We start from the raw sequence: 13,857 nt of genomic DNA, 5'->3' as shown, positions 1-13,857 counted from the left end.
GTCTTTTATCACAAGGCCCCACTGCCTTAACATTTTAGCAATCCAGCCTATACGACTACAAATAATTGTGTATCTGCCATTAACATCTGTGAGTGAGTGAGTGAGTGTGTTGGGTTTAACGCCGCTTTTAACATTATTCCAGTTATATCGCTGCGTGTCAGCTTAATGTGGGAGGAAAGCCCGAAGGGATGCAGGTCTCAGACGTTTACCACTTCGGTGAAACCCACGAGCACGGGTATGGTGCTGACAAACCTAGAAACATTTCGGGGTGAACTGGGATTCGAACCCACAATCATAGGTTTCTGGCGTGTCCAAGGGATGCAACTCTGCACAGTGAATCGCGGCGCCTTAGATGACTGGGCCAACCGTGCCCCCTATATATACACCTGACCCCAAAATAATGAAAGGAGCATGATGTTACAAAGCAGTAAATTATACTCAAGTGGTATCATGATAGCCTGCAGTTAATCAAGTCTTTGACAAGGAAACCAGTGGCTTACAAAACGAGCCACACTTTCCATGTCCAAAACAATTTTTCCAATTGATGAAGTTCAAGTTAAAAAAAACCCACTTAATTATTTTAGATGAAAACCACTAAACATTTGTCCAGCCAAAGCCTTACAGCAGCTTAAATAAATTAGGATTTGTGCTCAGACGTCTCAAGACAAACAATGTCCTCTATCCAGAAACAATCAGATCAATAATTGATGTAAGTTTCAGAAGGGTGATGAACTTGGATGCTGGTCTCCTCACACCCGCACCAGAGCCGCACCATCACTTCCTGCAAGACCTCAGTGAAGGTGTTCCACTAATGGCCTGCACATGGTCTGGATCAGGTCAGATGAGGTCAGGCTAAGTGTGACCATCATGTAAGCCGATACAACACCAATACAACATGTTGTCAACAGCTGTCAACGGTTAACAATCCACGCCTTGCACAGATACAAGACTAATAGCAATACAACAGTGTTGAACCCAGCTGACAACTGTAAATACATGCATGGGAAATGTCTACCAGATGATCAGATTAGCTTCAGATTTACTTGAACATCATAAACAGTCTTAGAAATAAAGGGACATCTGTGTTACTTGAGACATTTAACTATGTTTGTTTCAGGATCCATTTAATCTCTTATTTACAACCTCTAATGTTTACATTATGACTATGAAAAGAACATCTTTCATCTGTAATGATAAACATTGTAAGTGTTTTTTTGTTTTGTTTTTTGTTTAACGCCGCACTCAGCAATATTCCAGCTATATGACGGCGGTCTGTAAATAATCGAGTCTGGATCAGACAATCCAGTGATTGACATCATGAGCATCAATCCACGCAGTTGGGATATGATGACATGCATCAACCAAGTCAGCGAGCCTAACCACTCGATCCCGTTAGTCGCCTTTTACGATAATTTATGGCAAGCATGGGTTGCTGAAGACCTATTCTACCCTGGATCTTCACGGGTCGACATTGTAAGTGAGTGAATGATGAATAATGAAGTAAACATTTCAAACAATCACAGTCTGCATTTTAACTACTTGTCCAAAGCCTAGTCTAGTCCAGAGTCTATCAAAATTAAATTTTCTTCTGGTCTGGTAAGATCAGTTTACTCTAGTCCATTTGGTAAGACAAAAGTCCACTGAAAATAATGCCAAAATACATGATCCGGCTAGAGACACATATGTATTTGTCTGATATCATGTTGGCTAGCAAATAATCAAGTCTTGGCCAGACAAACCAGTGACTGATAACATGAGCAACAATCAATGCCATTGTCAGTCAGAGGAAGAAATTAACTTAAAACATATCAACTGCCTATCAAAGAAAACATTCAACCGATTAGTGACGACATGACACCTAAAACCCCTGAAATTATACTAGGGCTGGGGATATATTTTCACATTAGACGAACTGAGTCAGGCAAGCGGGCTAGTGCCTATTTCTACCCGAGTTCTGTGCCACACAGTCAACAAGGTCACACAGTGCAACCATCTATTCCTCATCCTTCTCAAAAACAAGTATGGTGAATACTTTGTCCTGAAATACCCCTGGGGACTCTATGCATGCACATGTTACAGTGTTTGAAATAACTTTAAAACCCAACAAGACAGTCAGGCAGGTGACCCATAAATGATGCCTGCCGATCTTCAAAGTTACCTGCCAGCATTCAGCCATAATAAATATTGAAAAATTGCGAAAAAATAAGAGACAAATTGCGCCTTGATTCTGCTGAAATAATGCAAACAATTACTTGAAAATCTACGAGTAGTTATAATAAAACTGAAAACATAAGTAGTCTTAAAACTATCTGCCAGACAGTGGGCAGGTGGAGAAAAAAACCAGACTGTCTGACAGAAAATTACCAGCTGGAAGTTTTTTCAGGACACTGACATAGTGCATAAGGATGCATTCATAATATGTTTGTTAACAACATCAAGGATAATCAAATAATCAGAATAACAAACTAATTTTGGTACCATTAAACATGCAGTTAAGTAAGAACATGTGCCTTCATAAAAAGTGTTTTTTTTTATCTCAACAAAAGGCTGCTCTAAAATTTACTCTACCATTACAATAATAATGTGTTTTCATTGTAAATATTGGATAATGGAGATTGATTTGCTCAGTGCCTTTTTCTTCACATGCCATTTAAGATTTCAGAAGACCAACAATGGAGCACGGCACTGTGTCAACAGTGAATTTCAACAGGTGATTGACACACTGACACGAACCAAACTTGCTCTTAACATAATAGCATGATACTGTATTAAACATTACAAGGCTAAGCACTTTCCAGAGGTAACATGTGTGGAGCGGAACAGTTGATGTATCAATGATTAACATATTGAACCTCTCCTACAACAAAGGCCTTCCATGCTGTAAAATGTGACCTGTGCAGTAGTGCTGCAACCTGAGTGCTGGAATGCAAACCATATCAATTGTGGACACATCGATCTTTCAGAACTCAATAAAGATATTCATCAGCCTCAAATGTAATTAATCTAAGCATTTTCGCCACTATCACCTATACATATATACTTCTGTCTGCTTCAGGTTCTGTTTCGATTCCTCAAGTGAGTGGGGGGCACGGGTGGCCCAGTCGTCTAAGGCGCCGCGATTCGCTGTGCAGAATGGCGTCCCTTGGGCACGCCAGAAACCTATGATTGTGGGTTCGAATCCCGGTTCGCCCCGATTATGTTTCTAGGTTTGTCAGCACCATACCCGTGCTTGTGGGTTTCACCGAAGTGGTAAACGTCTGAGACCTGCATCACTTCGGGCTTTCCTCCCACATTAAGCTGACACGCCGCGATATAACTGGAATAATGTTAAAAGCGGCGTTAAACCTAACTCACACACTCAAGTGAGTGAGTGAGTGAGTAGGGTTAACACTGCTTTAAACAGTATTCCAGTTATATTACAAGTGTCAGCCTAATGTGAAAGGAAAGCCGAAAGTGACACAGATCTTAAGATGTTCACCCATGTGAATGTAGGATAAGGTCCTTTTTGGTCCACAGGATCTGCTTAATTGAAGAATTGAGCAAGACCTTTAAAAATTGTTAAGACTGGTATCAGATGTGTTCATATGAATACTAATAACTGCATGTTTGCTTAACGACAATAGTATTACAAAATGCCGAGGTAAGGAATATTTTTGGTCCAAACGGTCGTTTTTCTAAGTTTGACCCAAACTAATTATCATCGGAGCCATACATGAAAACATAGCAAGCATATTATGTTAAATCATATGTCTTCAGTCACACCTTGCTTATACTTGAATTTTCATTTGAAGTTCAAGAAACTTACCATTTTTACTCATTTCAGTCATATTTGTGTGCTTGCCCATGTCAGAAGTCTGAACACTTGCTAGTGCATGAAAGAAAAAAGGGTCAGTTACCAATTTTTTTAAGCCAATTCGGCAATATGTCAAAGTTTTCTGCTTCTTTGAAATTTGACATTTCCAGTGGTCCAAAAAGGGCCCTTATCCTATCTCCTCCTTTGGAGAAAGTTTTTGTGTATCACTTAAATTCTCCATAGCCTTTCTATAATGAAGACAACTTGCCCAAATGATATCATATTGACAAGCAATAAATTAAAAACATCTATCCATAGAAAACCTTTGCCACGGGCACTTAGATTCATCATGTTCATAATCCCTGGACAACAGGAAACAAGTCTTGTGTTACATGCAGTGTATTGAGATGATCGCCCCTAACCTTGATTAATGAGGGAAATGTTTTCATGAGCGGCTCTCGTGTCACATCTAAGACTGTTTAAGAGTGACAGCATGCGACTGACTGACAGGCCATAGTCATCTCCACACAACAGTGTCAGACAAAATATTTATACACCAGGCAGAGTCTGAGCGCTGCATGAGCGCATGTTATGGAAATCTTCAGCAGTATCTGCATTCATCCTCCAATATCATCTGATGAAGGTAATCACATAACATACCTCTCAAAACAAACAGATGACTATCTGGGCTATCTGTGAACTATCTGATCACAACAAAGGCCTGGAGATACACAGTATCTCGCCATATCTACCACCAGCAGGTCATAAAGAGGCCATGTTGTTATCAATAATGGTCCCTTCACATAACATTGGGAAAACTGACATTTGACAACTGATAAAGTCATTCATAAAGAAGGAATCAAGGCCTAAAATATATTGCCCTTTCTTGTATTCACTGGGAGGCCATTGTGACAAATGACCCTGACAAGTCAGTCACAACAGGGGAAGTCCCATGGTTGCAGATTTAAGCTGAGATAATCTTATAATCCTGAACACAACAACGGGCCAAATGAAGATCTCTGGACAAGTCCTGAACCACGGTACTTCAGTTTACCCTGGATATGCTGAGAATGGAAGCCGATCCTCACCATAGCCCTACATTCCGGCAGTATACCTACCTGTAATCTAACAACAATAACAGGGTATATTTAGCTGGTCAATAAATCCCCAAACTTAACAGTTTCCCGACAGGGGTTGTGGGGCACCCGGACTACCTGTGGGAACGCCTATTCGAGACAAAGCCTTGGTCATTTGTATGTAGATTGTCTTTGAAAGCTGCAAGATCACAGAAAAGCTGAACCAAAGGTAGACGGTAATGTGACGTGCATCAACAATCTGGACTACTACATCCTGGGGCTCTCACAATTTGCTGTCTTTGCCGGTGGGAGTTTTCTAGAGAACCTGTAGATTATCACTATAGCAAGAAGATTCTGTGTACATACTGTCCAAAGCGATACTACTCTCCTAAAGAGCTGCTTTGGGTATCTGTAGCAATGAATAGGCCACAAGTGATAAACTATCAGGCTGGTTTACTGTTGTGGACAGGATACAAAATAGACACCTCAGTCCACACTGTCTGGCTGATTCCAGCAGATTACACGAATATATCAATCGACTTCTCCTTTATGATTATTATTTTGGGAAGGTGCTTCCTGTCTTGCCTCCTGCTGATTAAACCTGCCTGTTTAGAGAACATGCCAATAAGGTTCCCACATCCCAAACAGCGGACCTAGCTCAGGGAGCCTGTCCGATGTATGGAGTTGGGGTATTTGCCACGAATAAATTTGCCAGTCAAATAAAGGTATTTCAAACAGTTCCCAGGAATGCAATCAATCACAGATACAACATGACATAAATGTTTAAAGGCAGTGTGTATATTGACCACCATTAGAGAGGGTTGACACTGACAACCCGGAACCCACATGTTGTTCTGTTGTTGTTGGTGGTTTTAGGCCACACTCAGCAATATTCCAGCTATATGACAGCGGTCAGTAAATAATTGAGTCTGGACCAAACAATCCAGTGATATTCCAGTTACAGTGTGGACCATAGCTGGAGATAATTGCGATGCTGACTATGGGTATTTTTCAGGAGCAACTTGAGGAAGAAAGCTGGTTGAGGTGGAACTAACTTCAACACAAGGGTACATCCAAAACCAAATATAATTCTGTTGATTGACATAATCAAACACTTCAATAACTATTCCAGCACTGTTTACACAGTAGCATATCCTTCAAGGGACAAACTTCATAGGTCATACGCTGTGTTTATTTGTTGTTTAACATCACAAATAATTTGTGAATTGTGAATTGACATGACATGTCTTCATAATTCTTTATCTCTTGAATCACTTATATAGGCTAGGTGTGGTACTACTACAAGACTAGATGGTATTTGTTTGTTGTTCAATGCCGCACTCTGCTATATGAGGCAGTCTGCAAATAATCAAGTCTGGACCAGTTAATCCAGTGGATGGCAACATGAGCACGGATCCACCCAATCTGGATATGATGCCATGCATCAACAAACTCACTGAGCCTGACAATTTATTCAACTCTTACGAAAGCTTGATGACATGCATAAACCGACTCACTGAGCCTGACAATTTACTCAACTCTTACGAAAGCTTGATGACATGCATAAACCGACTCACTGAGCCTGACAATTTACTCAACTCTTACGAAAGCTTGATGACATGCATAAACCGTCTCACTGAGCCTGACAATTTACTCAACTCTTATGAAAGCTTGATGACATGCATAAACCGACTCACTGAGCCTGACAATTTACTCAACTCTTACGAAAACTTAGGTTGCTGGGCACCTATATTCTTACCCAGAATTCCCATGGGTCAATGCAATTGATAACATAAACACTGAGCAGTAAATCTCACTGCAATCTGTAGATGATATGACGTCGCCCACACCCAGTCACCTGCCTGCACACGTTGTGACAGTGTACCTAGGACACATAATATTCCTCTTACAGATGGGCCGGACCCAATCTAATTGGACTAGACAGATTATCTGTCACTCCACAGGATAAGCACTCACTACCTAACGGAAAGCTAGCTTATGTCTCTGACAAGATACACACCACAGACTACTGAATAATACATTGGGATAACAGATGCTCCATTCTGCATGTTCTGTATCATGTAATTGATTAGAAATTATAAATGACAAGATTTGTCAAGTCTATCAGGCCTAGACCCACCCGTGTATCTAATTGTTTGATCCCCGGCCGTGTCATACCAAAAGACATTAAAAGATGGTGCTTCTTATCCTGTCTGGGGCTCGGCATTAAGGGGCTAAAACAAGGACTGGTCAGCTCGAAGTCAGTATACTGTGTCTGAATGGGGTATTCATGTTCAACTGCGGCATGGTATCTCAGTGAGCTAGCACTATAAATCGGCATCAGTCCGGACTAGTACAAGCAGCCACACAAACACACACACGTACATGCATGTCGCTATGTAAGTGCAATAATCTTGGACCCGATGTTAAACCCAATTTCACCTCACCTCATAGATATTAATTCAAAATATATTTTGGGCACAGACTGAGATTTTTTTATTCAGAGCTAGACAAAAGCTACAAACTTCATTAAAATATGAAAATTAAATCACCATAAAGTAATTACCCTACAACCCAAAAACATTTTAAAACCCAATAGTAAAACACAGAGTAAGTTACCCAATGTAACTTGTCCAGCTTGCCACCTGGGTATTTTATTACAGTGTTTTGTTTACTGATCAAATGCATGAACTCACTACATGAACTCACCAGTGAATAATGCACAAAAGTGCTTTGTCCCACTTGTTGTAACTGAACTTTTGAACTAAGGGACATGTGACACACTTTAGCCCGGTAAGCACACCAACAAGTGCATATTAGAAATCACTCGAACCCGAAGAAAATTTATTGTAACGTACAAGCATTACGATAATAATTTGCACATATATAATGATTGGTCTAAGTTGGTCAAAATGAGTCTGCTAGTCACGGACTATAATGTATGCTTGAGACAGCAGACGTTTATGCCCATGTTTAAATGCTTTATTTCAACCCTGACCAGCTCCCATTGCTATACGACTCCCAGCCCAACAGTCCCATAACACAATCAATAACAGGATTAAAGCCCTGCACTGGTTCACCATTCATACAGGGCATTCAATATCCCCCTTATTACTTGCCTGTCAAAGCTGACCCTCCATACAGGCCTCCATTCTTAGTGGATCAGAGTTCAGGCAAGATGCAAAACAGGCCATTACATTTGGTAGGATGTTTACACCTAGCCTGAACAGGTTGTAGTGACACCCGGTCTTGAAGCGATTGTTGTGCTAGATTTGACACCTGGTAGCATGCATATACTACATCATAGCATATTGTTGTCAGCTTTGAAGGATGATAACAACAGAGACATTGAGCCTACACAGAAGGGAATACATTGACATCTAGCCTGAATAGAGTGTAATACGTTTACATCTAGCCTGTACAGATTGTAATACATTGACATCTAGCCTGTACAGATTGTAACACATTGACATCTAGCCTGTACAGATTGTAATACATTGACATCTAGCCTGTACAGATTGTAATACATTGACATCTAGCCTGTACAGATTGTAACACATTTACACCTAGCCTGTACAGATTGTAATACATTCACATCTAGCCTGTACAGATTGTAATACATTGACATCTAGCCTGAACAGAGTGTAATACATTGACATCTAGCCTGAACAGAGTGTAATACGTTTACATCTAGCCTGTACAGATTGTAATACATTCACATCTAGCCTGTACAGATTGTAATACATTCACATCTAGCCTGTACAGATTGTAATACATTCACATCTAGCCTGTACAGATTGTAATACATTCACATCTAGCCTGTACAGATTGTAATACATTGACATCTAGCCTGAACAGAGTGTAATACGTTTACATCTAGCCTGTACAGATTGTAATACATTGACATCTAGCCTGTACAGATTGTAATACATTGACATCTAGCCTGTACAGATTGTAATACATTCACATCTAGCCTGTACCGATTGTAACACATTAACATCTAGCCTGAATAGTGTAATACGTTTACATCTAGCCTATACAGATTATAATACATTCACATCTAGCCTGTACAGATTATAATACATTCACATCTAGCCTGTACAGATTGTAATACAATGTTCACATCTAGCCTGTACAGATTATAATACATTCACATCTAGCCTGTACAGATTGTAATACAATGTCGACATCTGGCCTGTACAGATTGTATTACAACACAGACACTGAGCCTGCATTTATTGCCTACTGAAAACATGTTCTGTAAATAACCTGTCACAATAATCTCTTATTGGGCGTGGGTCACCCAATATGAAGTTACCCACACTTGAATTACAGCATCATCAATATGAGCCAGGGTCTGCAAGGCAGCCATGTTTGTCCCTCGAGACAACATGGGTGGACGAGTGAAATGCCACCACTATTGGGCTTCAGATATCACACTTTTATGACACAAGATCGTCAACAGGGACATATTGATACAAAGTGTCGTGGACAGAAATTTTGGCATATTATGACCCCATAAAATGATAACCCTGGACAAGTGTTCCCTGTATGATTGCAGCACCTATCTGGGCTATCTGCACCACTGACTGACTGACATTCCCGTCATCACTATCTGGTGGGAAAGGAAAACAGTGACTGCCCTGACAACACCATACTATGACAAAACTACATCCTTCAGATCATGCTGCCAAACGGCTGAATGTCCTGTCAAAAACTACCATTATTCAAGTCAACAGAAACCCATGCTATTACCACCATGACACATTCTACTTATTGTCAAACTAATAGCTCATACAGACCCTGTATAAAAAAACCACCTAAAAACCTAAACAAGTCTATTATAATTTATCAGGTTTATATTTTATCAATATCTGAAAAAGAGTTTCTGATGGTTTCTTTCTATTATAAGACAATTTGACAAAAGACAAAATTGAAAATATTTTCATAAACTGTCAGTCTATTCTCCCATCGCTTTCCTTTCATCATGAATATCTCACAAAAACAAAAAAATGACAGAAAACATTTATCACATATAAAATGACACTTAAAACATCCCATCAAGTGTCTTCCATTTGTATTTCTTCAAGAATGTGTAAACATCATGTTCCTACATAATTAATTCATGATATTGTCACAAGAAACAGGTATATTATTGATCCCCATCAATTATAATTATAAGATACCATGGCAGCCATTCTGCCTTGACTGGATCCATCAGGTAGATAATGCCTCTCCAGGCATCACCGCTTTATCTACAACTCCCATGGTAACCCACTGGAACATCTTCGGTTTCAATATCAACATCCCCAACATCAGGTCGATGTCTCAGACAACGTTCAGGACAGAGCAGGGGAAATATCATTGCCGTGACAGTTGACACAACTTAGGATGTGGGATGACGGGAGGGAGGACACCAATACAGTTGGGATGCTACACTTGCACTGTCAGACATTTTCAAAAAGTGCTGAGTTGGCAAATATTTCTTGACTTCTCATGATTGCTGTTATTTCTTATTCACCATGCCATCCAAAGAAATATGTTGGCTGCCTAAGTTGGACATGGCAATCTGTGCCAAAGTCTTTTGAGTCGACTTATAAGCCTGAACATGGCTCTCAACATTATTTTCAGTAGATTTTAGTCTGGACTATTATTGGGGAGGTTATGAGACCAAACAGAATTTTACGAGACTTGGGCTTCGGAAAAGTGGCTAAAGTCACAAACTGACATGGTTACATGTAGTCCAAGATATGTGAAACGTTTAAGGACTAGTATCTTTCTTCCAAAATGTAGTAGTTCATTGAAATGGCATCAAGGAACCATTGATGAATCCCTCATCCCATGTCTCATGAAAATGTGTCTGCTACATGGAGGAGACATAACTGGTATAACACAAAGCTTTAACTCCCACACAACACTGACTGGCTTTGTATGTGAATTTCAGCAAGAATAATCCAATTGAAATTCTAATTAAAACCAATCAGTCTTTGAATCATATGATACACTTTTACATGCTAACAATGATAGGAAGCAGTTTTCTTGACATAACCACTTACAATGTATAGAGCATTGACATCTCTTTGGAAGCAATGTCCAGTTGTTTCTAACCTGACCTCTTCTGTGTCTGTCCATTTTGGGACATTACTAAGTCTGTGTGACACAAACCCAACAAGAAAGACTCACCAGATAGTAAGCGCGGATGTTCTTGATGAGCAGATCCCAGTTGAGTTGTCGAATAGAGGCGTCGTCATCCACTACCCTATGTAAATTCTGGTACGCAGGTCGAGGGTCACTGAAACACAAAACCATATCTCAAAATCATATTAAAAAAGTCTCCATTATTATGCAGCAATATTTAGCCTATCACCACAGTGGCCTGTAAATAATAAAGTCTGGGTCAGACAAATCAGTGGTTGATATCATTAGAAACGTCCTCATCAATCAGGGAACCGACAAGGTCATCTATCCACTTGGTCCGCTTTATAACCAGCATGGGTTACTGGGGACCTGTCTAATCCAGAATTCCCACGGGGATAAGCTGAGACTATCTGAATATTTAATTATTCCATTACGGTCATGGATGTTGGAGTATCATAATGATCGCAATATCATGATTGTGATGTGATGGTTCAATAACAGCCATATTGCAATATCCTACCGGGTACTCAACATTTACTAAGGACCACACCTCGAAGATGATTTTGGTCCTTAGTAAATGTTGAGTAGCATACGAATGATATTATCACCACTATTGTGGAACATTCAAACTTTAAACTTCTGATTAAGTGCAAAGGTCCCACAGTGTACAAAAAACTCTTCAATGGAATGAATGAGCTGAACAAAAGTTGAAGTTAATTAAAGTTTATACAATTACAAAGTCTGAAGCAGAAACCACTGACTTACATCTGGCATTTTGGAAGTGTCTCCTGATGTCCGACTATCAGTGTGATCAGTCAGTTATCTGCATTTTGGTTTTTGTAGTTTGTTTAAACATTATATTCAACAGCTATGTATCTTGATGTGTTGTGCAGTTTGTAGCAAACGTTGTATATGCTGTCAAGAATAACGAGAACTTGCAACATGTCCACAAAATGCCCTGATCAGTTGTCAACGTAAGCCAGGCACTCCTACCTACTTGAGACCTGTCAGTTAAGTTGTCATACATCAAATAGTGGATTCACACGACATGTCTTCATAAAACATTATTTCTTGAACCATTTCTATAGGTGAGGTACTAGCCTGGATGTGGAACTATGCTAGACGGTGATAAGTGTCTAGAGGTGGTCTGATAACTCATTCTAAACGTGAACAAAAAGCATGAACTACTTCATTGGTAATTTTCTCGAAGAAGTCAAGTGTATGAAACATCTTATCTTTTTGAGTGGTTTTATCATGTGTGTGATTACACATATACCCTGGCAAGCGTCACGTATGTCTGAATCAGAGAAAAAAACTAACAGCCAGGGAACATTCCTTGTGACATCATGGGAATATGATGAGTCAGCCATTTTAACCACCCCTCATCTACATCCTAAAAAACATGAGTTACTGGTGACCTGCTCCAGAATCCATACAGTCACAGGGCTTTTGTGAAGGAATGCTGATGTTTTAACTTAAAAACAGCTTAATGTATACAGCAGCTCTTGACTCATCAACTTAAGGGCATTAACATTTTTACTGTCAAAACTTCACAATTTTGTGAGACACAATATACATAAATATTCCGACTTCATTGCATCATGTCAAGTGAAACATAATTGGGATATATACTATTCAAAGGAAGCTTAAGAACACCCGTTTTTACCCTTACGACCCTAGTTAATCATGGTTGGTGGTTATTGCAACACAAAACCTTCCAATTGTGAACGATCTTTAACTTCTGAGCAGTACATCTGTGTGTTGAATTCATCAACAATCTCGCGTGTGGTATTATACTGTTATCATATAATGATAAGTGTTGCTCGTTCACAACTCTGTGACACCACACTTGACTGAACCCATGGATGTTTTCTGTGGTGAATGTCATCAACAAGCCTTGAATCAGGTCTTCATCTCCCGTTCTGCTCCACGTCATACAACAGCATCGTGACACACGCCCAAGTACTTACAACACGATTACTCACTCCCAAAGATACAGAACTATAATTTACCCCTGGTTATCTGTACCGATAGGCGGCACTCCTATCAAGGCGGACTATGTAACCATGTTTCTGCCCGTTACGTGTAACGGAACCTCACAGCCGGAACAAATCGCCATTTACCTGAAACCCAATACCTACGTCAGAGTTGCTTTATCAATGTCCATTTTGTTTTCAAACTAAGTGGGCACTACACATGTAAATAAAGAATTTCAAAGACTATTGTGTTTACACGATGTTTCCATGGTTACATCACACATATACACATTCGAAGGTGAGTAACTGACCAAATTTTGTACAGTATTGTGTAAACAAGAGGGTTGTACATCGTGTGTATTTCAGTGACACATCAGGGCTTGAGAGTGCTTGTACTTTGGTCCATTGTGTGTAGTGCCTTCATATCTTCATTCACAGCTCCTTGATAGGATCTTCACACAACACAATGGTAAATCAATTACATACACTTCGGGCTGGATTGTTTTACTGCTGCTTGATAAACACTATCATAAATCTACACTTGGGAAACGTTATGCAGGGAATAACTCCATATTATAGGCAGTATTTATCTGAGTGAGTGAGTGAGTTAATATTTAAAGTCACATCGGCAATATTTTAGCCATAACATGACCATCTGAGGGAGTGAGTGAGTTCGGTTAATGCCACAGTAACAGTATTGCCGTGATATTCTTTTCAAGAATAGATGGTGATTTTACCTGGCATAACTTCTGTTGTTGGCGAAACATACTTTTTCCAGTAAACAAAATGTCAACAAGGTTCATAGCATATCAACATATTTGGTAAAATGGCCTGATTGTCTGGAGGAAAAATGACAGGGGCTCATTCTTATATG

The 13,857-nt window shown here is 39.7% G+C and overlaps 1 protein-coding gene across 3 annotated transcripts in view; it reads right to left on the bottom strand.

Annotated features, from left to right (window-relative positions):
- The window catches only part of LOC124122843 (girdin-like), a 94,349-nt gene that overhangs the window by 65,288 nt on the left and 15,204 nt on the right, over nucleotides 1-13,857 (bottom strand). For all 3 annotated transcript variants that reach the window (XM_046485990.2, XM_046486000.2, XM_046486009.2), the window contains exon 3: nucleotides 11,053-11,161. In XM_046485990.2, coding sequence (XP_046341946.1) covers nucleotides 11,053-11,161 — 109 coding nt within the window. The remainder of the gene's footprint in view (nucleotides 1-11,052; nucleotides 11,162-13,857) is intronic.

This window comes from Haliotis rufescens, unplaced genomic scaffold (assembly GCF_023055435.1).
Source record: "Haliotis rufescens isolate VD_foot unplaced genomic scaffold, xgHalRufe1.0.p SCAF_3, whole genome shotgun sequence".
NCBI lineage: Eukaryota > Metazoa > Mollusca > Gastropoda > Lepetellida > Haliotidae > Haliotis > Haliotis rufescens.
This window is presented reverse-complemented; position numbering and strand designations above follow the sequence as displayed.